We start from the raw sequence: 22,989 nt of genomic DNA, 5'->3' as shown, positions 1-22,989 counted from the left end.
AGTGTTCTTGAAACTAGCAACATGAATTTGACGAAACTGCAGGAGGCAGTGGAAGACAGGAGTGCCTGGCGTGCTCTGGTCCATGGGGTCAGGAAGTGTCGGACAGGACAACAACGTACCTTATCAAATTCAGGCTGTTACTGCCATCTGGTGGCCTAAATGGAATATGCCAAAACGTACTTACTCATATTAAAACTGTACATATTGGGAGTATCATTCAGTGGACCATAGGGGTTGCTAATTTTGTTGTTTGCCTTACCTCGCATGCAGTGCTATTAGAGCAATATTTCCTAATCTTCCAAAAGCTGACTCTTCTGAATTAAAATCACACCCTTCCTTCTTTACACCCCCCCCCCAAAAGGTTTGCTTTCCGTGTAGAAGAGCTACCCATTCAGAAAGGAGAAAACGGAATCATAGAATCGTTGTAGAGTTGGAAGGGGTCTCGAGGGTCATCTAGTCCAACCCACTGCAATGCAGGAATCTCAACCAGGTCATAAACGACAAACGGCCGTTTAAACTTTGCTTTTTAAAAAACGTCCAAGGAAGGAGAGTCTACCAGCTTCTGAGGGACTCTCGTTCCAATGTAGAACCACTCTTACTCTCTTCCACCCTTTGGTCCTAGTATATTGCAGACTTGGAAAAGGGGGCCATTGGTTGTGTTTGGAGTTGGATGAGAAACGGGGAGAGGAAGGCCCCGATCCTTTTCTCTGCCACACAACCTCCCCCCCCCCTCGCCCGCCCGCTTCTCTTTCCCAGGGTCCTTTGCGCCCGGCTGCTCTCCTTCCTCCCAAGAATGGACTACATTTCCCATCGACCACCGCGGCGTCGGCCTGGGAGTCCGAAGGCTGCATCCGGGCTCCGAGGAAGGCCCAGAGGCCGGGCGGCGATGGCGGCCTCCTGCGCCGAGATCCTGCGGAGGGAGTTCCCGGAACTCGACGGGGAGATGTTCGATTACGTGACCGGTGAGGCTGAGGCGAGGGCGGAGCGGGGCGGGGGGGGGGGCCTGGGGTGCGGGGCGCGCGGCGTCTTTCTCCTCAGCCCAGCCGAGACCAGCGGGGCTCCCTCAGCGGGGCTGCCCCCGGCTTCCCTCCGCAAGGCTGAGGTGGCCATGCCGAGGGAAGGCGGGCGGCGGGCGGCGCCAGGAAGCGCCCTCCGCTCCTCTTTCGACTCCGGCCTCCCCTCATGTCGGCTGGGTAGGATGCGAGGCCCCCATGCGGGTGTGTGTCATGGGCGCAGCCAGGACTTGGGGGGGGGAAGGACTTCGGGGGGGGGGGGCACAACCGGCGTAACAATTAGTTATTTCTATTGTTTTTCTTGATGGGGGGGGGACAAGTGCCCCCCTCTGCCACCCCCCCTTGGCTACACCCATGGGGGGGGTGTTTGTGTTATCTGGAACGAAGGTCCCAGGTAATGACACCCAGATATCGTACACTGTATTTCATTCTCATATATACATACGTACATGTGTGCATATCAATATCCAGACATATGTGTGTCTATACATATACAGTTACAGATAGGTAGCCGTGTTGGTCTGCCATAGTCAAAACAAAACAAATTCCTTCCAGTAGCACCTTAAAGACCAACTAAGTCAGTTCTTGGTATGAGAAGAAGGGTGCATGCACACTTCTTCAGATACAAAAGCTCATACCTAGAACTAACTTAGTTGGTCTTTAAGGTGCTACCGGAAGGAATTTGTTTTGTTTTGACTATGGCAGACCAACACGGCTACCTATCTGTAACTGGAACTATGGAAGGCACCACATTGAGCCGCATGAAATGGAAGTCCATCAGGTATCTGAAGAAGTGTGCATGCACACGAAAGCTCATACCAAGAACTGACTTAGTTGGTCTTTAAGGTGCTACTGGAAGGAATTTGTTTTGTTTTATACATATACATACATACCTATACATACATATACTCACACACACATACAGTAGTCACATGATTGCTCAAACCGCCACAAGGCTTTTTAAAGCTGGAAACATCCTTTAGAAAACGTGCCCACCCCCTTGCAAATCTCTCTTTCAATAATTTTAAAAACCTCCTTTCTGCATCCCAGTAACCTTTGCCGCTCAGTCCTCCTGTACATTGCCTACTCAGAAGTAACTCCTATTTGGTTCAGTGGGCACTCCAAGGAATCAAGCACCTTCTCCCCAAATTTGAGCCTAAAGAGACACTTGTGGTTCAGGCTGAGGGGCTGTCAGCCACCCAGTTTAACAAATCAGCAACGCCACCTACCTTGTTTGGAAACCAGTCAAGTGACAGATATATATATATTTCAATGAGTTAATATGGGGGGGTTGAGGGGGTCTCCAAAGGTAACAGCAGGCTTGTTGTTAAATGACAGGCAAGAAAGTATTATTGCATACTGTACATTATTTATTTATTTTTCGTTGGGGCTCATGACAGCTTGCATATAAAAACGAGAACCACTAAACGAGAACCATGAGGGGGAAATCATTTTAAAAACCAACACTATTAGAAGTAAAATATATATACAAATAAAGTATATATGGTAAAGTAATATATGCATATATATATATATATAAGTTATATATGTATATGCTTGGAAAAATCTATTGGAACCATGCAAACTATCATAATTAAAAACAGTACAGCACCAGCCCTTTCACTGAAAGCAGTCAGTTCCTAAAAGCCTGTTTGAACAAAAAAGTCTTCACCTGCCAGCTTCACCATTTTCAGCCTGAGGCGAGCACCCAAGGGCCACATACTAGTGGTGTGGCAGGCCAGAGGCAAAATTCAGCAGAGCAGGAAATAGATCGTGGGCTGCTTATTAACAGGCTTTAGTCTTAGGTCAGTGGTTCAGGATTTCTATCCAACTAGACATGTTTAAGGGAAGCAAACTTTACTCTTATTTATTTCAGTTTCAGCCCTGATCCTAAACATGCTTATGTGGAAATAAGCCCAATAGATTTCAACTGGATTTACATCCAGATAAGTTGTCGTCTTCTTCTTTGGCGATCATAAGTATGCCTAGTGTTGCAGCTTTGAAACATCACCTCATCTCTGAAGCCTTGAATCCATTCTTTCCCTGATCGGGACTCAGAGTTCCAGAATGATGAAACATTTTGCCTGTTCTTTGTTCTCCTACTTCCTTTCTCCTTTCATTTCAAGGTCTAGGAAGGTATTTTTCTGGGAAACCATCACAGGGTATGGATCAGCCAAGGCCCCGAGGCTGCTTCACAAACTGAGGTGTGGTGTGTGGGCAACATTGTATGAGGGAAGGATAAATCGCATGGTTGACCCCACCCCCATTACAAACCACATAGTCAAGATCACACTTGTTTCTCTCTGGATTAAGTAACTTTTCTTTGGTTTCATTTCCCAAGCAGTGTCACAGGAAGGCTCATAGAATGATAGAATCGTAGAGTTGGAAGGGACCACTAGGATCATGTAGTCCAACCCCATGCAAATCAGGAATCTTTGGCCCAGAGTGGGGCTCAAACCTATGACCTTAATAAATTGAATTACTGCTTACTAACAGACTTGAGTCTTGGATCAATGGTTCAGGATTTCCATTCAGCAAAAGTGTATATCCACCTAGACAAATTTAAGGGAAGCAATCTTTACTCTGCGATACCCAGCTATCTTCTTTCTCTACCCCTTTCAAGTCATGAAGAGTAAGTTCTGTGGCCATGATGTTCAACTAAAATTGTTCTCCCCCAAATAATAATCTATGAGAAACTCAGCAACACTGGCTAGGCAGGATAGGATGGGAGAAGCTTAAAGACAGTAAGGCCTCCTTCCTCAGGCATTTTCAATGAAAAGGTGAAGAGGTAAGTATTTTACTCATATCCCAGTTGGTTGGGAATTTTCTCTTCCTATCACTAGAAAACTCCGTCCGTAGAGCATGAGACTCATAATCTCAGGTTCATGGGTTTGAGCCCCACATTCGGCAAAAGATTCCTGAGAATTCTGTGATTCTCTGAGATGAGTGATCATGGAACTCCCCTTGTATCCCAAGCAACAATTTTGTTGTCTGACAGCATGGTGTGGGAAAGTCATCCAACCAAAGGTTCTTTGGTCATACAAGAGGTGAAGTAAATGTTTAATTATTTATTTAAAAGATTTATGAACCACTCACATAAAATATCAGAGCTGGGTGCAAACTAAAAATAAGTATAAACTATGCACCAGGTTGGAATGTCGGCCCTGTTCTTACTGGTAGCTGACTAAGCCCAAAGGAACGGCAAGGGACTCGGCCATGCATTAACAATGCCTCACATTTCTTTCACAGGGGTCCTGCACAGCGGCAGCTCAGACTTTGAGTCAGTGGATGATCTGTTTGAAGCGGTCGGGGAGCTCTTGCAAGATGTGGCCAGAGACTCGAAGGATGATGAGGACATCCGTGCTATCTGCCAGCGGATGTACAACACTCTCCATATGTATGCTCCCTTTGACTGATACTGAGTGGGTGAAGCTGAGAGCAGGCAGAGGGGACCAAACAAATGGCAATAATGCAGCCAGTGGGGATCTAGATTATGCAGAGATTGCAGGGCTCTAGCAGCTCCTGGTTTTAGGCATGTTTCCTTTTCTATTGCTTTCCCAGGGTTTGAGGGCAGGATATTGGACTGTGTGACTGTTGTTTTCATCGTATGAGGCTGTTTCTGTGAGAAGTGTTAATAATGACTGAGAGAGAAACTTTTTTTAGGGTCTCTTAGCTAATTATCTTGTGTCTGGCAGGGACAGCGAAAACTCCCAGGGTAGCAGGCAGGTGCTCCTGGATGCCCCCATTCAGCTTTCGAAGATCACAGACAATTATGGTGAGTAGCACTGGCAGAAGGGCCTGTTGCATCTGGGCTCCCCTACTGGATCAGACCAGGGATCCATACAGCGACTGGCTAGATAGTGGTGCATGAAGGCAGTAGTTTGCCTGCCCCCCTCCCCTGTCCACATGCAACAGGTATACTGTCTTTAGATCTGGAGGTTCTGTTTAGCTGTCATTGGATAGTAGTTGTTGATCAGTCCTCTGTTTAATTTTGATTTATTATTTTTTAAAGCCGCCTAAGCTTATTATAGCTCTTTGCTGCAGTAAAATTTGGCTCCTGCAGCCAAACTGGTTTTAAATGTATTGCTCTGTTTTCCTTTGGACCACATCAGTGAGACTGGGAATCCCAGGATCTCCATGCTCACTGCCCAGACTTCCACCCCGGAGAGGTCACTGTGGCTCTGCTAATACAGCAGTTTGACTTCACTGCCAAAGGCACACTCCATTGTCTCTCGACAGACAGGTGCCAACAGTGCAACAACAATACCAACTACGGTGCTCTATTAAGCAGGATACAGTGGAGGAAGGGACTGTATTGGTGCTGAAACTCTTGTAAGCAGCATTTTCACTGCTCTCTTGCTTGATTTCAGATTCTGGCTTGGATGTGCTGCCAGGGCTGATGTTGAAGAGAGATCAGAACTCGGTAAGCGAACCAGAGCTGGAGGGTCAGTTGACTTCAAGCTGCTGAGTCAGCTAAGGCTATATTGTTAGGGTAGCAAGGACCCCTTTGCTCTCTAGATCAGGGGTGGCCCACATGGTCTCTCCAGCTCCTATCATCCCTGACCATTGGCCATGCTTCCTGGGCTGATGAGAATTGAAATTCAACGTTTGGAGGACACCACCTTGCTTACCACTGGCATATTGCATCCTGGCTTCCTCTGTCTCCCTCCGCTCCATTTCAGTTCATATATTCCATTCTGCAGTGTGCTGCAGTTGGGTGGAATGGGAGGTAGCATAACTGTGCTGGGGGGGGGGCGCAACCTAATCCCAGTGACTCAACCTTTGCTGCTTCTTTCTCCCTCGCTTGCACTGCAGATAGTGAATGCCAAGAAGCTGGAGAAAGCAGAGGCTCGCCTCAAAGCAAAGCAGACTAAGAAGCAGGACCGAGATTCTATGAAGTCTGGAAGCCCATTGTGAGTGAAAAGTCTTATCAACCTTGAGCAGGGAGGGCATGGTTCCTGCTTCTCAGACCCCACGGGAGCTTCCTAGGAGGCTGGCAGCAAAAACTTCAAAATTCCTGGAGCTGGATATCGTAGACATGTGCAAAAATTGTGCTGCCAGAGCTGGTTATCTTGCCTTGTATTTTTTGGGTAGACTCAGCTGATCAAAGGTGCTTGCAGAGAGCGCTGTGTGTTGGAGCCACAAGTACCTCACTAAGGGCTTTGCAAGTGCCACCAATCTGCAGATCCCTTTTTGGCCCAGCTATTAGTTTGAGCGTGGTTTGGTCAAAATGGCCTTGTGGGCCAAATAGGGAGGCTTGGTGAGCCAGAGGTTCTCTGCTCCTGGCCTAGAGTACTGATGCACAGGGTGGAGGAAATACTGAACCAATGGATGTGCCAGGAGGCAAGGAGACTTTGGGGAAGATGGAGTTGGCTGACTGCTTTTCAATACAAAATTACATCCTCAGGATCCTTGGGAGTTTCCCTGATACTAGGTCTCAGGGCCACCAAATGAAACTATTCTTCTCCCTATCCACATATAAAACTACTGTGCCAGGGAGATGGGTTCTAGCCTACATACAAGAATCAAGTTTTCATGGAAGGAGTATGTTGGGGAGGCTGAGGCATTCCAAATAATGGGAAGAAATGTTTGTCTTCCCCTGCTTTAATGGCCCCTTTTGTTTCTTGCCTGGTGTCAGGGTGCTTGAAGAAGCATCTGCCAGCCAAGCAGCCAGCAAGAAGGAAACTCGTCTCGAGACATCAGGCAAGAACAAATCCTACGATGTACGCATTGAGAACTTCGACGTGTCCTTCGGTGAGCGGTGAGTGCTTGCAGGCTGATGGGCACCCAGAGTTTGTGGGGTAGACATTCCTGTCAGCTGTGAATGGGAACCTCTGAAATGGCAGGTGGTGCTCAGGTTGTTGCCAGGCTTGTCCATGGGGCTGCCTGTATGCAGTTATAGTTTAAAAAACATGATTAATGACTGGAACTGAGCATTGAACATCTTAGTAATGCTGAAACTGCCTTTTTCTTGTTGCAATTCAAAGTGCCGGCAGTTATCCTGTTAGAACTCTACCTGGCTTGAGAGCTGGGGAATTTCTATTTTGATGTCTGTCAGCCTGCCTGTATACTTGGGCAGTCTTTGAAGGCTCTCCTCTGGGTTCTCTCACTGTCTGAAATGACGAGCAGCAACTGAGGACAGGGCCTTGGTGGTTGTGGCTCCCCAATTATGAAATGCTTTCCCCAGGGAGCATGATCTAGCACCTTTTATGATGTGTCTTTTGTGCTGGACATAGAGCATTTTATTTTCCAAGGCCTTCAATCTCTTTTACTGCTCCTGTTTCTCCTTGCTTTTATCTCTTCTGTTGCTGTTGTGTTATTTGCATGTTGTGGCTTTTAGCTATTGCAGAAATGTTTTACACTGAAGGGTGAGGTACACATTTATAAAATGTTTGGAAGTTGTTGGGAGGTTAGGAGGCCAGGAGGTGTTTGACAGAATACTAGCTGTGATGGCTAAGATCTGCCTCTGTAGTTGGAGGCAGAAGGAAGTCCAGTGCTGGGTGGTGTGATGGCTGGATTTATGCTACTTGTGAGCAGAAACTAAAAGCAAAGCAGTAGAATGGGGGTGGGGAGAGAGAGAGAGCTTCCTAAGCTAGCCTACTTGTAGCTCTACCCACAAGGTGTTGACACTCTGCCTCGTCTGCTTCCCATGCTTTATGTAGTTTGGGAGGACAGCAACCTGCTTTGTGCAGAGACTCCAGTGGGCCAGTAACTCTGACTGTTATAAGGGTCTCTGTGTTCTCTCCTTTCAGTGTTCTCCTCACTGGTGCAGACTTGAACCTGGCATATGGCCGGCGGTATGGCCTGGTGGGCCGGAACGGGTTGGGCAAAACGACGTTGTTGAAGATGATTGCCAGCAGTAACTTGCGCATACCCTCACACATCAGCATCCTCCACGTGGAGCAGGAAGTGGCGGGGGATGATACGCCAGCCCTGCAGAGCGTGCTAGAGTGTGATACCACCCGCGAGAGTCTGCTGAAGGAGGAGAAGGAGCTGACAGCCCGAGTCAATTCTGGAAGGTAATCCTAGTCTTGATGCTACCTTCCCAAATTTCTTAGCTCAGACATAAACGTCCTCTGGTACCAAGCAGACCTTCTCTTAAAACCCACAAAACTGACGCGTTATTCTTATGTCCTGCTTCAGGGGAGAAGGCACTGAAGGCGCTCGACTGTCAGAAATCTATGCCAGGCTAGAAGAGATTGAGGCAGACAAGGCCCCAGCAAGGTAAGATGCCACTCATTTTAGTTGTGGCAAATGCATATCTTCAGCCATTTGCTTAGTTGTCTATTAGATGTCAAAGAGAGAAATTTTCTGAATGGCTGCCAGGATTTGGGATGTATGATGTTCCAAACCCTGGCTTTCAAATCCAGTTAGGAGGTGGAGTCCTTTTTGACAGGGCTTGTGTTAGAAGGTTGCTTGATGGGGCACCTGTCAACAACCTCAGGGCTGAGGTGAACACACCATGAATTTGGCTTCTCACCTTGCTGATCTGCCCATAAATTGACAATGATCTGCCCTTGGTGTCCCATGCTGGTCTCCAGCTCTGGCAGAATCGAACAGCTCAAGTCTTCGCCTGTTTACAAAGAGCCAAGCACTTCTCAGCCAGGCGTGCCACAGGGAAGCAGCAGTGGCATAATTTGTACAACAGGGATGTGCTAGCTGCTCACAAAGCCCAACCACTTGGCCAAGTGAGACTGGGAGGAGGAGAAGGCTGAGTGCCAGCCACTCTTCTAGCCATGCCTGAGCAGCCACCGACTGAGGCACACTTCTTGCCTGAGAGGTGAGATGGTGGCTGAAGAGGTTGCATGCCAGCCACTCTCCAAGCTGTGCCTCCACCCTCCTTTCAAGACATGCATTTAGGCCTTGGATGTAATTGAAGCAGGATATTAGTATGGTACAGAAAGGTTGCAGGGGTCAGATTCAGTGGCAAGCTGGAACACCTCTCCAACTTTTCTGTTCTCCAACTGCATGTTGGAGTCTTGCTCAGAGGGCCAGGGATTGTATCTCTGCAGTACTGATTACTGTATAATCATTAAAAGAATTACATTTACTTTAAAGGAAATGGGGAGTTTCAACAGTTCCCAGGGTGTGCCTATGTGGGAACCGCAAGTGCACAATCTTGGGGTTCCACTGCAGAATGTCAGGAAATAAATAAATTCTGCCAATTGGACTGGCAGCTTCTGAGGCAGATGTCTGTTAAAACTGCTTGGGTAGGAGAATTGCACAACTGATCATCACATTCAGCTTGAGCTGGCAAAGGTAATATTTTGGTATGAAGCTTGCTGCTGATCTTCCTTTCTTTCTCTGTCTGTTTACATTTGGGTAAACTCCAGCACTGCATCTCGGATGGGTGTTGTGCCTTTAAATTTCTCGTTAACAGTCTGAGTGCGTTCGGAGCGACATATAGATCTTTCAGCCAATTGGAACTGCAGAGCAGTTTCTCTTCATGGGAAATACTTTGCCCCCCAACTTACTGACGTCATTCAATTATTTATCTTCTCCCTCCCACCCCCTGTGCCACTTTTCAGAGCATCTGTCATTCTTGCTGGGCTGGGATTCAGTGCAAAGATGCAGCAACAGACAACCAAGTAAGTGATCTCTACCGGAGCTTGATTTTTTTCTGCTGTGATCTGAGCTGTTGGGTGTCCTAGTTTTTCCTCCTTTCTACCTTAGCAGGTCAGGTGGTTTTTGTGGGTGAGATGTACATACCAGGTGATGGAAAGCTTGGTAGCCACTTGCTTCACATTACAATTTGGGCAGGGGATGCAGGTGGAGAGACAGTAGATTGAACTGGGATGCCTCTAGTTTCCACCTTGTATTGTTGAGAACTGTAAGGCTCCCTGCTGTATCTGTAGGCTGATGGATGCCCACCTGGCACAGGGAATCTGATGTATGTTCCTTCTTTCCAGAGAGTTTTCAGGTGGTTGGAGAATGAGGCTGGCTTTAGCTCGTGCCCTTTTCGCCAGGTATGTCTTGTTGATGTGCTGTGTTCTTGAATGGTACAAACTCCTGGGCTGAGTGGGAATTGTCAACCCAGCAAATCTAAGATATCTAAGCAAAAACTGCTGAAGTTGAATGGGATAGTCATTGTTGGCTTATGCCATCCCACGTTGTAAGAGAAAATGCTTTCAAAACAACTTCATAGTAGCCTTCAAACTGAGCCTTAATATTGATTGTCTGCCTCTCTTTCTTGTTTTCTCCATCCCTTTCTCCTTGTCCTTTTGGTTCTGGTGTTCTCAGGCCTGACCTCCTCCTGCTTGATGGTAAGTATTTTCTGGAGGCAAATGGGGGAGAAGAAAGTGCATACTACACAGTATTCTCCAAATGTGAAATGCAACATTCCATGGGATTTAAGTGCTGCTACCCTCAATAAACAGCGTTTCCATGCGCTGCTCTGGTTTCGGTGTTCCGTTGCGCCAGAAGTGGCTTAGTCGTACTGGCCACATGACCCGGAAAAAACTGTCTGTGGACAAACGCCGGCTCCCTCGGCCTGTAAAGCGAGATGAGCACCGCAACCCCAGAGTCGTCTGCGACTTAACTGTCAGGGGTCCTTTACCTTTACCTTTTTACCCTCAACTGTTGGGGTTCTGTTGTTCATTTCCAAGTTGATCTTGCCGAAGTTTGCAGTGGTAAACTTCAAATGAAGCAAACAGGTCACCTCAAAATGATTGCTTGAAGCTATGGTTTGAAGTTGGCTTTCTAACCATAATTTGAAGGCTAGAGGTAAGAGCAAGATTGAAGAAAGATCTAAATTGAGTCCTGGTTCTCTTGCTCTGAATTAATCCAGTCCAGAGCAAGAGGACCATGACACAATTGATCCAATCCAGATCAACTGGCACCATGTTTCTGTTTGGTTCTGTGTTCTAAACATATATTAAAAGTGCACCTCCATTTTAATAAGCACCCAAAGTTTATTAATGCACGTTGGCTTTAACTGCTTGGGTGATATTGGCAGTTCAGTGAAATATATTAATAGATTGTGGGGCAAAGCCATGTAGACCTTGTACCATCATTCATGTCTGTGCTATAGGGAGGTTGAGCTCATAGTTGCTGCACAGTCTGAAAAATTCATGGAATGTGATATAAACTCCTAGATCTAGGCCCCAAACTGGGAGCATAGCCTGTTCAGAAGATTGTAAGTGATGGTCTCTATTAAGCCATAAAATTGGAGAAGACCAAATTACTGTTTCGTCCAACTTTTTGTCAGCAAAGCACATCCATCTATCCCCAGCAGATCTACTTAGGCCCTCTGGGATCTAACAGATTGATAAATTCTTTTTGTCCTAGAAATGTGTTAGGTTTTTTGGAACTTCTAGGAGTTGTTTTTTTTAGTTGTTCACATTCAGAGCTTTTGCATTGTATGTGGACACTTGCCAGTCCTAACAGAGATGTGTGATCCTTTGAATTACGGGTCTAGCACAGTTGTCTGGTAATCAGACCCAAAATACAAGTGAAACCTCTCTACCAAGTCCTCTCAAGGAAAATTTAATTGATGGCACCTTCAGTTCAATGGCCCAGCTAATTTCCTACCATCTCTACTGTTGGTTAGCAGATATCCAGGATGTTTCCCCCCCACCAGTTCTTGGGGTACTTAAGTTGCTTTCATGGGGGACTGAACCCAGGATGCTTAATTGCACAGCATATGCTGTACCACAGAGTTACATCATCACTTTGTCGAAGAACTTCCCTCTTGTTTGGAGAATGGGTGCTTTTTAATTGAAATAATTTCTTAACTGCTAAGTCCCTTGTCAAAGAACTTGATTTTTGTTCCCTTCCAGAGCCGACCAACATGTTGGACGTGAAGGCTATCATCTGGCTGGAGAACTATTTGCAGGTCTGTTGGAAGCTCAAAGAATATTTTTCCAGATTGTGCTTCTGGTTTGCTTTGGTTTGTTTCCCTTAGCATTTTGATGAAAGGTGGGAAGAGGCTGTGATGAGAAATAGGTTAGGTCCTCCTTGATCTGTCTGAAATTTCCACACTGCTGAGGTTGCCTCTTGGTTGCTGGCTCTTCCAGACATGGCAGTCGACCATCCTGGTCGTGTCCCACGACCGGAACTTCCTGAACGCCGTGGCCACTGACATCATCCACCTCCACTCGCAGCGGCTCGACAGCTATCGTGGTGATTTTGAGAACTTCGTCAAGATCAAAGAAGAGCGGTTGAAGAACCAGCAGCGCGAGTATGAGGCTCAGCAGCAGTATCGAGAGCACATCCAGGTATGGTTCGGGGAGCAGATCAGGGTTTAGGGATATAGCCTCACTGTGTGGGTCAATATTAAGAGCCTGTCAGAGGGAGGTCATGTAGATTCATGTGGACCCATCTCCTGAACTTAGAATGGAGATCGTAAAGCCATCTAGATATTGCTAGACTCCCAGTCCCATCCTCCCTGACCACTTCACATTCTCTGGCTGAGGCTGATAGACCACTACAGTTTCTGTCTCCAGTAAAAGTGAAATTCTTTGACCTATGTTGACATGGTGCAAAATTGCTTTTCACATAATTTGTACTGTGGTTTCCAAATTATTTTGCGTAATTTATTCTGGAATTCCTGGCCACAGGGATAAATAAGAAGCTGGAGTGGTGAATGAAGCCCCACCCACCCCTACCCACCGAATTTGGCCACATGCCTATGGCTTCTGAGATTTCAGCAGCCGTTGCATACAGACTTTCAAGCGCGCCTCTGCAGCCCTACCGATTAGAAACTTGCTTTTAAAAAAGAAAGAAGTATGAGATTCTCAAGAGGCCAAATCCTGTGCCCAGCACAATTCTCTACCCTTTTTCTTTGCATGTGGGTTTCAGCATTCAGTACGCAGTACTGCACTCATACCTGGGTTAGTGAGTTTAGGTGAGGGCTGTTTGTTTTCTCTGCATCTAATCAAATTAGGAGTGCACAGCAGATTTAATCAGTTCTTTTTTATTATTCAAATCTTCACTATAAATCAGTCAGTAGATTTTAAATTTTTTTTCTAGATGCAATGTTACAATACTTAATATTTATAAAAGCTGCAGATGGCAAGCACTGCCTTTTTAAAAAAGGGCAGGATGCCTCAAAACAGGCATTGCTGACCTTTATAGGTCTGTGGACACATTTGCAGATCAGAGAAACCATATGTGCACCACAACTACCCCCCACCCCCAATCCATATTCTCCCTTTCCTAACAGCAATTAGGCTTGGGGGAAAGTATGTTCACTTTTTTCAATTTAACTGCTCAGCTGTAATGCCTCCCTTGAAATCTGAGGAGCATGTGTGGTTGCAACCCTGTGAGCACCAGGGAAGGCCCTATGGGTTCCTGTGCACCTCTGGGTTCTGTGTTAGCATTCCATGCCTCAGTTGATGTCCTGCTGTGACACGTGCACATCACTTAAACCAAAGGATGTGTCGTCTCCCCCCCCCCCCCTTTTAGCATGTAAATCAATGCACAGTGAATTGGTTAAAATTCATATGATGAATCAGCTCACACATTTTAATCGGGTGACAGCCTAAAATAAATAGAAGATCATTGATGAGAAAGACAATGTCCTGTGTACAGTGACCCCACGCCAATTACCTTCGCATGTGTACATTTTGTGTGATTCTGCTTCAAAGATCAGTTTCCCCTGCAAAGCATTTGAAACCTTTTTTTGCAAGGTCTGGGGTCACAGAGGTGAGATGTTGAGAACTGGGGTGAGATGGAGGAAGACCACTGGAACCCATTTCCACCCCGACTTGCCAATGTTTCTGAGACTTCACTAGGTACGGCCCACAGGCTTAAAATCTTCTGTGTAAACTGGAATGAGAAACATGTGAGTGGGTTTTGAATGATATGCCTATGAGTACACAGAATGTGCTGTGTTCCTCAGGTTCAACCCCCACTATACCTGAGGGCCTCCGTATTACTTCAGTGGCACCTGCAAGAAAGCAATTTGACCTACTTCTTAGGCCTCATTGCATTGCAGAGGGTGCCATCCAGGGCAATGCATTTTTGAAAGTACATCCTGATTAAAATCACCAGGGTGCACCTGTAGAAATAAAAGTGGCTAGGGTCCACAAATGAGCCATGTTCTCATGACTGAGACTCTGCAGGGGGCTTCTCCTACCTGAAAGACTCTGATCGTCCTTTCTCTTTCTCTCTGTCTTTAAGGTCTTTATTGATAGATTTCGCTATAATGCAAACCGGGCGTCTCAAGTGCAGAGCAAACTCAAACTTCTGGAGAAGCTGTGAGTATCCACCACAGCTGGATTGAGCATTATTTCTTGGGTGCACAATCATGTTGGCCCATATTTGCATTGCACGGTTCTACCTGGAGATAGACAACTGCCTTTTAACTTTGGGGTTGCAAGGAGTTTTGTTTTCTTAAGTTATGGGGTGGCACAAAGATGGTGTTAATGAATAAGTGAATGAGTAATTGTAGGCTCTGCAGATTGCTGTTAAGGCAAGAAGGTAGTTATATATATATATATATATATATATATATATATATATATGCGCAAAATAAATTGACTGGGGTGATAACAGAGGCCTGGAAGTGCAGGGCCCACAAAGTCACCAAGATATCAAAGTTCCTTGGACAAGATTTTCTTTTTGGAATCTTTGCAATCTGTATATAGATTGGAAGCGTAAGAATTCCCCCCCCCCAAAAAAAAAATATTACTGTGTTGAACTTAATGAATTCCAGGCCAGCATTCCTGCCTTATTATAAACCAAGTGAGGTCTTGCTCTCCAAATGTGCCATCATCCCTGGTCATTGACCATGTTTGCTAGGGCTAGTGGGAGTTGTAGTTCAACAACATCAGGAGGGCCAAAGGTTCCCCACTCTTGTTATTAACAGAGAAAACAGGTTGTTTCTGGAAATCTACAGTGCTTTCCAAACTGAGTCAAGGCCACAGGTGGTCCCCCATGCTTTGCTGTCTTTGAACTCATAGGCCAGCCTTGCCAGATGTTATTGGGCCCCCATCAGCCCCAGCCAGCATAGTCAATGGCCAGGGATGACTGGAGTGATCATTCAACAACGTATGGAGAGCACCAGATCGAGCAAGGCTGGCATAGATGCTCTTGCTCAAGTAGTTAGGAGAACTTTGACTTGAAGAGGATGGGGGAAGTCTGCTTTCACTGAGTCTGGTGAGTCCAGAGTAGAGGATGGCTCTTTCCATGGGAGGTGCTGTGGTGTGTGTGAGGCCTTCCCCACTTCTGAATTTCTGTGTCCTCTTTTATTGCAATGGGTCTGACCTTCTTTTGTCTCTTAGGCCAAAATTGAAACCTGTGGACAAAGACTCTGAAGTGATAATGAAGTAAGTGGCTCTTCACATAAGTGAGACAGCTGACTTTTGCAGAGGAGGGTGTAGGAGAGCCGGAAGCTCTCTGCCTCGTGAGCCAGAACCACTCTTTTCTTGACCTTCTTGGTCTCGATAAACTCCTCACTTCATGACCACTAAGTTGAGAGTTGGTTGGTCTTGGATCCCTTTGTGCATTCAAGAACTTCTTAGTCAGTGGAAAATCAGCTGGTTTAGGAACTTGCATGGGACAACATACTGTGTTGTATACTGCAAACAGAAAGTGAAGAGACCTGCCTTCCTCAACCTGGTGCCGTCTGCAGATATTTTGGACTACAGCTCCCATCGTTCCTAACCAGTGGCCATTCTGCTTGGAGCTGATGAGAACTGGAGTCCACTGACATTTGGAGAGCACCAGCTTGGAAAGGCTTCTCCACACTTCGAATAGAGTTGAAACCTGGTTGGGATGCAATACCATAACATATGGGGAAGACGTTCTCCTTCCTCTTCTTTTCCTGCTCCAAAAGATCTCATGTCCACAGATTGGTTTGAGTTTCTCATTTTAGTTATTTATTTTCTTGGGGGCTTCAGACTGATTCATTCTTAAGGCAGCTTCTGCAGAGGGTTCTGTGAAAGGGCTTTTTAAAATGTGGCCTGGATGCAAGTGTCTAGTAACAGGCTCTTTAGAGAGTGCAGATTCTCTGCATGGAGAAGCTCCTGCAGTGGAGCATCCCGTTGGACTTCCATTGCCAGTGACCCAATGACACAGTGTCCAGGTCTATAGAGCATTTATCTTACTCACACTGCTGTCTCACAGATAGAGAATCATAGAATTGGAAGGGACACTTCCATTTTCCTCAGATGTCGTGGTGTGGTGGCTCATATTCCTGATATGGTCCCTGACCACTAATGCCATAACAGCCCTGAAAAACTGGGATGGCCTGATAGCTAAAGAGATGGAGCTATAAACTGAGAAGTCTCCAGTTTGAATCTTGTTCAGCATGCCTCCACTCCCCACTGTATCTGTTACATGGTGGTAATAATACTGGCCTGTATTAGGGAGTTATTGTATGGATTGCAATAAGATTCTTTAATAATGGTTTATTCCTTGTAACTTAAAGTGACAATTTCCCATCTAGGCCCTGACCTACTTGGCTTCGGCAAATTGGATGTATTACATGCCATTAGACTACCTCTAATAATGTATGAGAGGTGCTTTGAACATAGAAAGCACTGTAAGTGCTAAGTATTAGGGTCAGAACAGCACTAAGAATTCAGTAAAATCTTACAGAAGTGTGTTCCCTGCTGCCCACCACTCTCGTTTGTGCTAATTCCTTTTGTGCTCAGTTTCCTTCTCCTCTTTCCTGCAGGTTCCCAGATGGCTTTGAGAAGTTTTCTCCTCCCATCTTGCAACTGGATGAAGTGGACTTTTACTATGAGCCCAACAACTACATCTTTCGCTCCCTCTCAGTCTCAGCCGACCTGGAGTCCCGCATCTGTGTGGTATGGAGAGGGGTTTTCTCTTTTGATTATCTCTATTGAAGTTTTGAGCAAAGAAATGACAATTAAAATTAAAACAGAGGGTGACATTTGATTTCACGTTATGATGAATGTTCGATCTGCATACGGGTTGCGGCTTTTCTCTTCCCGCCTCCCTTCCTGGCATACTGTTCTAGAAGTTCTCTACACACACACACACGCACACACGCACACACCCCTGAGCCAATTCCAGGGGGTGTGCAGGAAAAGGAAATGAGAGAAAGCCCCATTGCATACTTGCATAGGGTTTCCGCTAATAGGCATTGTCAGGTGAAACCCTCCCAGAGTTCTGAAGGATGTCCATTCATTCATTGTTTCCTCTAGGTAGGGGAGAATGGAGCTGGCAAGTCTACGATGTTGAAGATCATGATGGGAGACCTGGCACCTGTTGAAGGAATTAGGCATGCTCACAGGTAGCTTCAGCAAAAATAAGGGGGCTTGATAGTGTTATGGGGTGAATGGGTCAAACCACAGAAAGCTGAGTTGTGGATACAACATAGATTCCTGCCAAGCATTTGGGGTATGTGCTTCTGTGTTGCTTTCTGTCTCCAGCAGAACCTCAGTGATGGTATGAACTACAAAACATAGATGCCGCAAATTCTGAAATGTGGAGCATAGGGATTTTGAAGCTTTTATTAATGGAAGAAGCAAGTTTCTCATCCTTGTGGTGGGAGAGGAGCCTTTGGAAATGTGGTAGATAGTTCTTGATAAGAACTCAATACATTTGAGGAGCTATCAGAGCCCAAGAGTCCGATTTTCTGTACTTGGCAAAGCCTCTCATCATCCACCTTAAACCCCTTTTCTCTTTAATGTCTTTTATGATTCCTCCCTTTCATTCATTACATTGACTCTTTATTGGAACAGAAATAAATCCAAATGATTTGGGAACTGGAGTGATATATGGGAATTAATATATGAAACATACTTTCCATTAACTATTTCAGCATACTAATTCAAATGGATTCAGTAGGAGATCATTCGCCTTGAGCATGGGAGGGAATTGTGGAAAATGAATCTCCTTTGGTAGTTGAAGGAGAAACAGTCCATTTCTGCTTTTATACTCTCTCCTCAGGGTCGGGCAGCAACATTTTTGTCCACAGTGGAAGAAAAACATCATTCCTTCACTTAGGTGGCTTCAGAAATGGGAGGTTGTTGCTGCATAATTGCTTCCTGTAATAACACATTCTCTCTTCTCGCTCTGGCTTGGCAGGAACCTTAAGATTGGCTATTTTAGCCAGCACCATGTGGATCAGCTGGATCTCAACATCAGTGCCACAGAGCTACTAGCAAAGAAATTTCCAGGTAAGCTGTAGGGATTCCTGTGGAGTTAGTTGGTGACACATGACAAAAATAAGGATGGATGCAATATAGCCAGATTTGGGAAAGAAGAAATATACAGTCCTGGCCTTCAGCTATCCAGCCTCTAGGAAAACTTATGCTTTATTGGTGATCTACAAGCAGTTCATCCTCCCCACTCCAGTATTTCACATAGACACATATATGTGCTTTATACCATATATAGCTTGAGTTAGGAGCTTAACAATGTATTACTCTCTCTATTCATTCAAGTGCATATTGTGTAACTCACCAGATCAGGAAGCCCCAAGTGTCATCTGTTGCCAGATAGTTTCCAAACCCAATTCAAGGTGCTCACATTAGCATTTAAAGCCCTATGTGACTTCTTTGCAAGGGGGGGCGGGCTTGGTAGTTCCGTTTCCCCAGCCACTCTGTGCGGCTTCCAACAGAATATAGAAACATAATAAAATGTAGTTTCTATGTCAGGCAGAAACGCTCCTCTACACTGACCTTTGAGACCCAAGGTCTATGTTTTCAGGACCTTATTCCTGTGACTAATTTGTTTCGGACTGTTTTTAATATTGAAATTGTTGGAACCTGCCCTGGGCCCTGATGTTCAAGTGCAGGCAATAGATTGAATTAATAATAACAAATAATAATTTTCCCACTGTCCTCCTGAGGTCAGCCACTCAAGAATCCACTTTGCTCCATAACCAAAAGAGACTGTCAAGCTAACCTGCCATCCCTATCCTAGTAATCTGGGGCCTCTCTTCTTAGCTGTTAAATCCAGTTAACGCATGGTTCTTTCTGTGAATTTGTGTGCCATGAATGCCACACCACTTCTCTAATCCAGTGCTAAGATCACTGTTTTACTAGGCTACTGTGGTCTCACCAATCCTGGCAGAGCAGCAGTGCTGTGGTGGTCTCAAGAATATAAGAAGCCTGCTGAGTAGGATCATCTAGTCCAGCAACCTGCTTTTCACTGTGTCCAACCAGATGCCTCTGGGTGGGAGTCCCATAAGCAGGCCGCCTTCTGTAGCTGCTCCCCAGCAATGGGTACTCATTAGCAATGAGAGGTTCTGTTCAGCTAACATGCTGTTAAGTGGCAGCTGCTTCATGAATTTGACACCTTTCGGTATTTGGGTTCCAGGGAAGGCAGAGGAGGAGTACCGCCATCAGCTGGGGTGCTATGGAGTCTCTGGCGAGTTAGCAGTCCGTCCTGTTGCCAGCCTGTCTGGAGGCCAGAAAAGCAGAGTGGCTTTTGCTCAGATGACCATGCCTTGGTAACTATGCTCAGATGAGTATGCCCCCCCCCACACCTCTGCTTTCTTTTATAATGACCTCAATCATTGCACAGGAAGGAAGTGCCTTTGTGGCTCACTTCAGGGATTTCCAACCCAGTGCTACATTCATTGCTTTTTCCTTTTCCTTCCAGCCCCAACTTCTACATTCTGGATGAGCCGACGAACCACCTTGACATGGAGACCATTGAGGCCCTGGCCAAAGCGCTCAACAATTTCCGGGTAAATCTTCCTCTAAGTAGCTGTTGGAGTCTCTGTGCAGAAACACTTACTTCCCGTCCAGCCGTGCTGCTGGGGACTGATGGGAGTTGTAGTCCAAAACATCTGGTTGGCAAAGGCTGTTCTACGCCATTTAAATTGTACTTTGCTTTGCTGCCCTGTTCCTCGGCAATAAGGGAGTCTCTTTTTATTACAACTATATCCCACATTTCAGCCAAAACTGGCTCTCCAAAAAGGAGCTTGCAAGATTTAAAATATGTTGCAAAATCTGCAGAGATAACAGGAGCCCCAGGTTAGCACCTGAAGCTAGCAGGAGAATGGCTGGGAGAGCTGAGGCTGGTACAGCATGCTTTAAGTCTGAAGTTTCTTTGTCCTTCTTGTTCCAGGGTGGTCTGATTCTCGTTTCCCATGATGAGCGTTTCATCCGGTTGGTGTGCCAGGAGCTGTGGGTGTGTGGGAATGGCACTGTGCAGCGCATTGAGGGAGGCTTTGACGAGTACAGAGACATCCTGCAAGAGCAGTTTCGGAAGGAGGGCTTTCTATAAAGCAGGTGCCCAGACTGTGTGCGTCAGCTGTTTGGGAGTGGAGTAAGCCGCCCAGCAACCCCCATCATAACCTGATGGTACAGCAGGGGCTTCGCCTACATCGTGTGAACATTAGCTGTGCCTGTTGGGTTAACCCTTCCAACACCCCACCCCGCCCCAGAAGCCAGCACCTGCTGGGGATTGCAGGAGGAGGAAAGCGACCAGAGTTGCCCGTTTTGCTGCTGGATCTGTGCCAAGTCTCTGCTGGGCAGGGACCAAAGGATGGCAGAGAGAGAGGTGGGGAGTGCCCAGTGCTGCTTTATTGGACAGGAGGAGGGGAGGTACCTGCTGCAAGCAATCCCTTCTCTCTCTCCACCTGTCTCCTTGGTAGAATTGAACCTGATGCTGTCATGTTCAGTGAGCAATCAGGTGGTTTGTGCGTGTGTAAAATGCTGCTAAATGTTGCACATTGAGTAGCTGCTCCAGGAAAAAGGGTGGAACTCCAAACTTGCCATAGAAATGGTTGGGGGGGGGTCTTCCTTCTGCCCCCACCATTCCGCAGTTAAGAGGTCCTGCCTCTTCTTCTAACTGTCAAACACACAATTCAGATCCTCTTAGGAAAGCATTTCTCTCTTCATGGCTTAGCCTTCAGTTCCCCTTTCTATCCTGTGCAGGTGATGCTTTTGTAGGGTGGAAGGCAGGGAGGGGGGTTGTCTCTCCTCCCGGTCTTCACTCTGGGCTGCGATCTTGGAAATGGGTAGGGATAAGGCGAGAGTTCTTCTGGGGTGGAAACACAACAGTTGACCCCACTGTCTGCCAGAAGGTGGTTGGTGGTCTTGGCAGTTCTGTTGTTGGGGCTTTGGTATAAGCCAGCCTTTGCCAAGCTGGTGCCCTGCAGTTGTTTTGGACTACAATCCTGGCTATATTCCCAAAACATATGCTGGACACTAGATTGGCAAATGGTAGCTAAGCTGCTCAAATGAATGGTCCACACATCTGTCCGGTCTCTGAGCTTCTAACGGTCTAAACTCCATGCAGGACTTCCGTTCTGTCCCAGCTAACACACTGTGTCTTGGTAATTAAAAAGAGAGAGATTTTTTATGTTGCAAGGTAAATTTTCAACGCCCTGATCATCAGCATTGAGGTTGCTCTGTAAATAAAATTGAATCTCTCTGGCATTTTGGAGTTTTGTTTCTTATTTTCAGCATGTGGAACTTTATTTCAACACCTATGATGGTTTTGTTTTATTCACAGCCTGCTCTACATTGAATATTTGTAATTCCAGAACAGGGAACAAAGTAATAAAGATAAATAGGAAAAGGCAATACAGTGGTGCCTCGCAATACCAATTTAACCAGTGGGGGGACGGGACCAAAACTGGCAGTAAGCCGCAGTTGGTGTTTCTCCTTCCCATTTCAGACAAAACTCAGGAGCCTCAACAGCAGTTACAGCTGCTAGGGAGGAACATGCAGTTGGAATTGCTGACTTCTGTCTTCTTCCTTGCCTGCCAGCCCAAACACTGTCCTTCTCAATAGCTTGGGGAGCTATCCTCTTCGTCAAGTGCAGGGATGAGCTGATTCCATGCAGTGCAGAATCTCTTGTAGTGATTTTTTCTTCTTCTTAGGAACCAACTTTAATTTAAAAGAATAAACATACAGTATTTCCTCAAATGTAATATGCACCTTTTTGGGGGCAAATTACATTTTCAAAATTAGAGTGTGCATTAGATTTGTGTAAATATGGTACTATTCTGTTTCTTGAATTAGGGAAGTAAAAGCGCCAAAACAAAACCTAAAAACCACCTTCAGTTGGATGTCTATGTCAAGGCTTAAACGTAGGTGGGTGCTGAATGTATTGCGTCATTTAAGTGAGTTCAGGGAGCAATTCTGAATGCAATTGTTTGAATGTGTGTATGAATGGACAGGCAAATCTTAAAATGTGGAAAGATCTAGCCTCAGTACCTAAAAATGGCCATTTTTTAAAATGCTACCCTTCCCATGTGTTGCTTGCGTGGAATGAGAAGCTGGTCCCTTTGTGGGCACTCAAGGGACATGCAGGTTGCCTTACCTAGAAGACCTACTTGTGTGGCTGCCTCAGCACTACAATCTTCACCAACCTGGTGCCCTCCAGATGTTTTGATCTACAGTATAACTCCCATCCACTTTTGGGAGTTGTAGTTCAAAACATCTAGAGGGCACCAGCTTTGCAAAGGCTGCACTGCTTTAAACATGAGGGATAGTGGATGGGGGAATTCAGTCTCCTAGAAATAACATGTTTGTGCATCTTGCGTATCACAATTTTTGTATGCAACCCTGGAAAAGAGACCATACAAAGGGGGAATAGCTATGCAAGATGGAGGAACAACCAGATGCCCGCTCTTATTTTTTATTGCTATATGTTGTAAGACACCTTGACAGTCATATAATCAAAAGGCAAAGTATAGATCAGTGGTGGAAAATTACTGGTTCTCCAGATGTTGCTAAACTCCCAACAGCCCCAGTCAGCATGATGAAAGGTCGGAGATAGTGGAAAACTTAACAGCATCCGAAGGGCCACAGGTTCCCCAGCAATAGAAAGATGCAGTATAAAAACATTCTCCACCAGAAGTACACACCTGCACTAGTCTTTGCTAAAATATTCTAAACTGGGGATATCTGCATAAGTGAACGGATACATTTTGCCCCTTACATAAATTCTAAACAATTGTGAATAGGCAACATTTAAATATTTGTGGACTACACTTTTTTAAAAGGCAACGTAAAAATTGCCTGAAGAAGGGGGCACCTATACAAGCTAAATTTAGTAAAAAGATGGCCATGGGCTGGGGCCATATTTCCAGAAAGAT

The 22,989-nt window shown here is 45.8% G+C and overlaps 1 protein-coding gene across 2 annotated transcripts; it reads left to right on the top strand.

Annotated features, from left to right (window-relative positions):
- Nucleotides 1–803: 803 nt before the first annotated feature.
- Nucleotides 804–21,322, top strand: ABCF3 (ATP binding cassette subfamily F member 3). 2 transcript variants are annotated; one of them, XM_081864648.1, is made up of 21 exons: nucleotides 804–962; nucleotides 4,263–4,410; nucleotides 4,709–4,788; nucleotides 5,384–5,436; nucleotides 5,829–5,926; nucleotides 6,652–6,774; nucleotides 7,766–8,032; nucleotides 8,157–8,237; nucleotides 9,542–9,601; nucleotides 9,923–9,979; nucleotides 10,254–10,276; nucleotides 11,792–11,847; nucleotides 12,029–12,229; nucleotides 14,136–14,212; nucleotides 15,239–15,283; nucleotides 16,636–16,768; nucleotides 17,129–17,217; nucleotides 18,015–18,106; nucleotides 19,251–19,383; nucleotides 19,536–19,623; nucleotides 20,007–21,322. In XM_081864648.1, the coding sequence occupies exons 1-21, from the start codon at nucleotides 887–889 to the stop codon at nucleotides 20,163–20,165; spliced, it is 2,139 nt and encodes a 712-aa protein (XP_081720774.1). In that variant the 5' UTR covers nucleotides 804–886; the 3' UTR covers nucleotides 20,166–21,322. The 2 variants fall into 2 exon arrangements, with proteins under 2 accessions (XP_081720774.1, XP_081720775.1); XM_081864649.1 differs by lacking the exons at nucleotides 804–962; nucleotides 4,263–4,410; nucleotides 4,709–4,788; nucleotides 5,384–5,436; nucleotides 5,829–5,926 and having other exon boundaries at nucleotides 6,652–6,767.
- The last annotated feature ends 1,667 nt before the right edge of the window (nucleotides 21,323–22,989 follow it).

The sequence above is a fragment of the Podarcis erhardii genome (genome assembly GCF_964252035.2).
Source record: "Podarcis erhardii genome assembly, chromosome: 5".
NCBI classification, from domain to species: domain Eukaryota; kingdom Metazoa; phylum Chordata; class Lepidosauria; order Squamata; family Lacertidae; genus Podarcis; species Podarcis erhardii.
This window is presented reverse-complemented; position numbering and strand designations above follow the sequence as displayed.

Bases quoted from the DNA above. Each gene is read 5' to 3' on its own strand.
- ABCF3 (XM_081864648.1), top strand. From the start codon at position 887: ATGGCGGCCTCCTGCGCCGAGATCCTGCGGAGGGAGTTCCCGGAACTC. The intron at 5,927-6,651 runs GTGAGTGAAAAG...GCCTGGTGTCAG, and splicing joins ATGAAGTCTGGAAGCCCATT to GGTGCTTGAAGAAGCATCTG. The intron at 11,848-12,028 runs GTCTGTTGGAAG...TGGCTCTTCCAG, and splicing joins GGCTGGAGAACTATTTGCAG to ACATGGCAGTCGACCATCCT.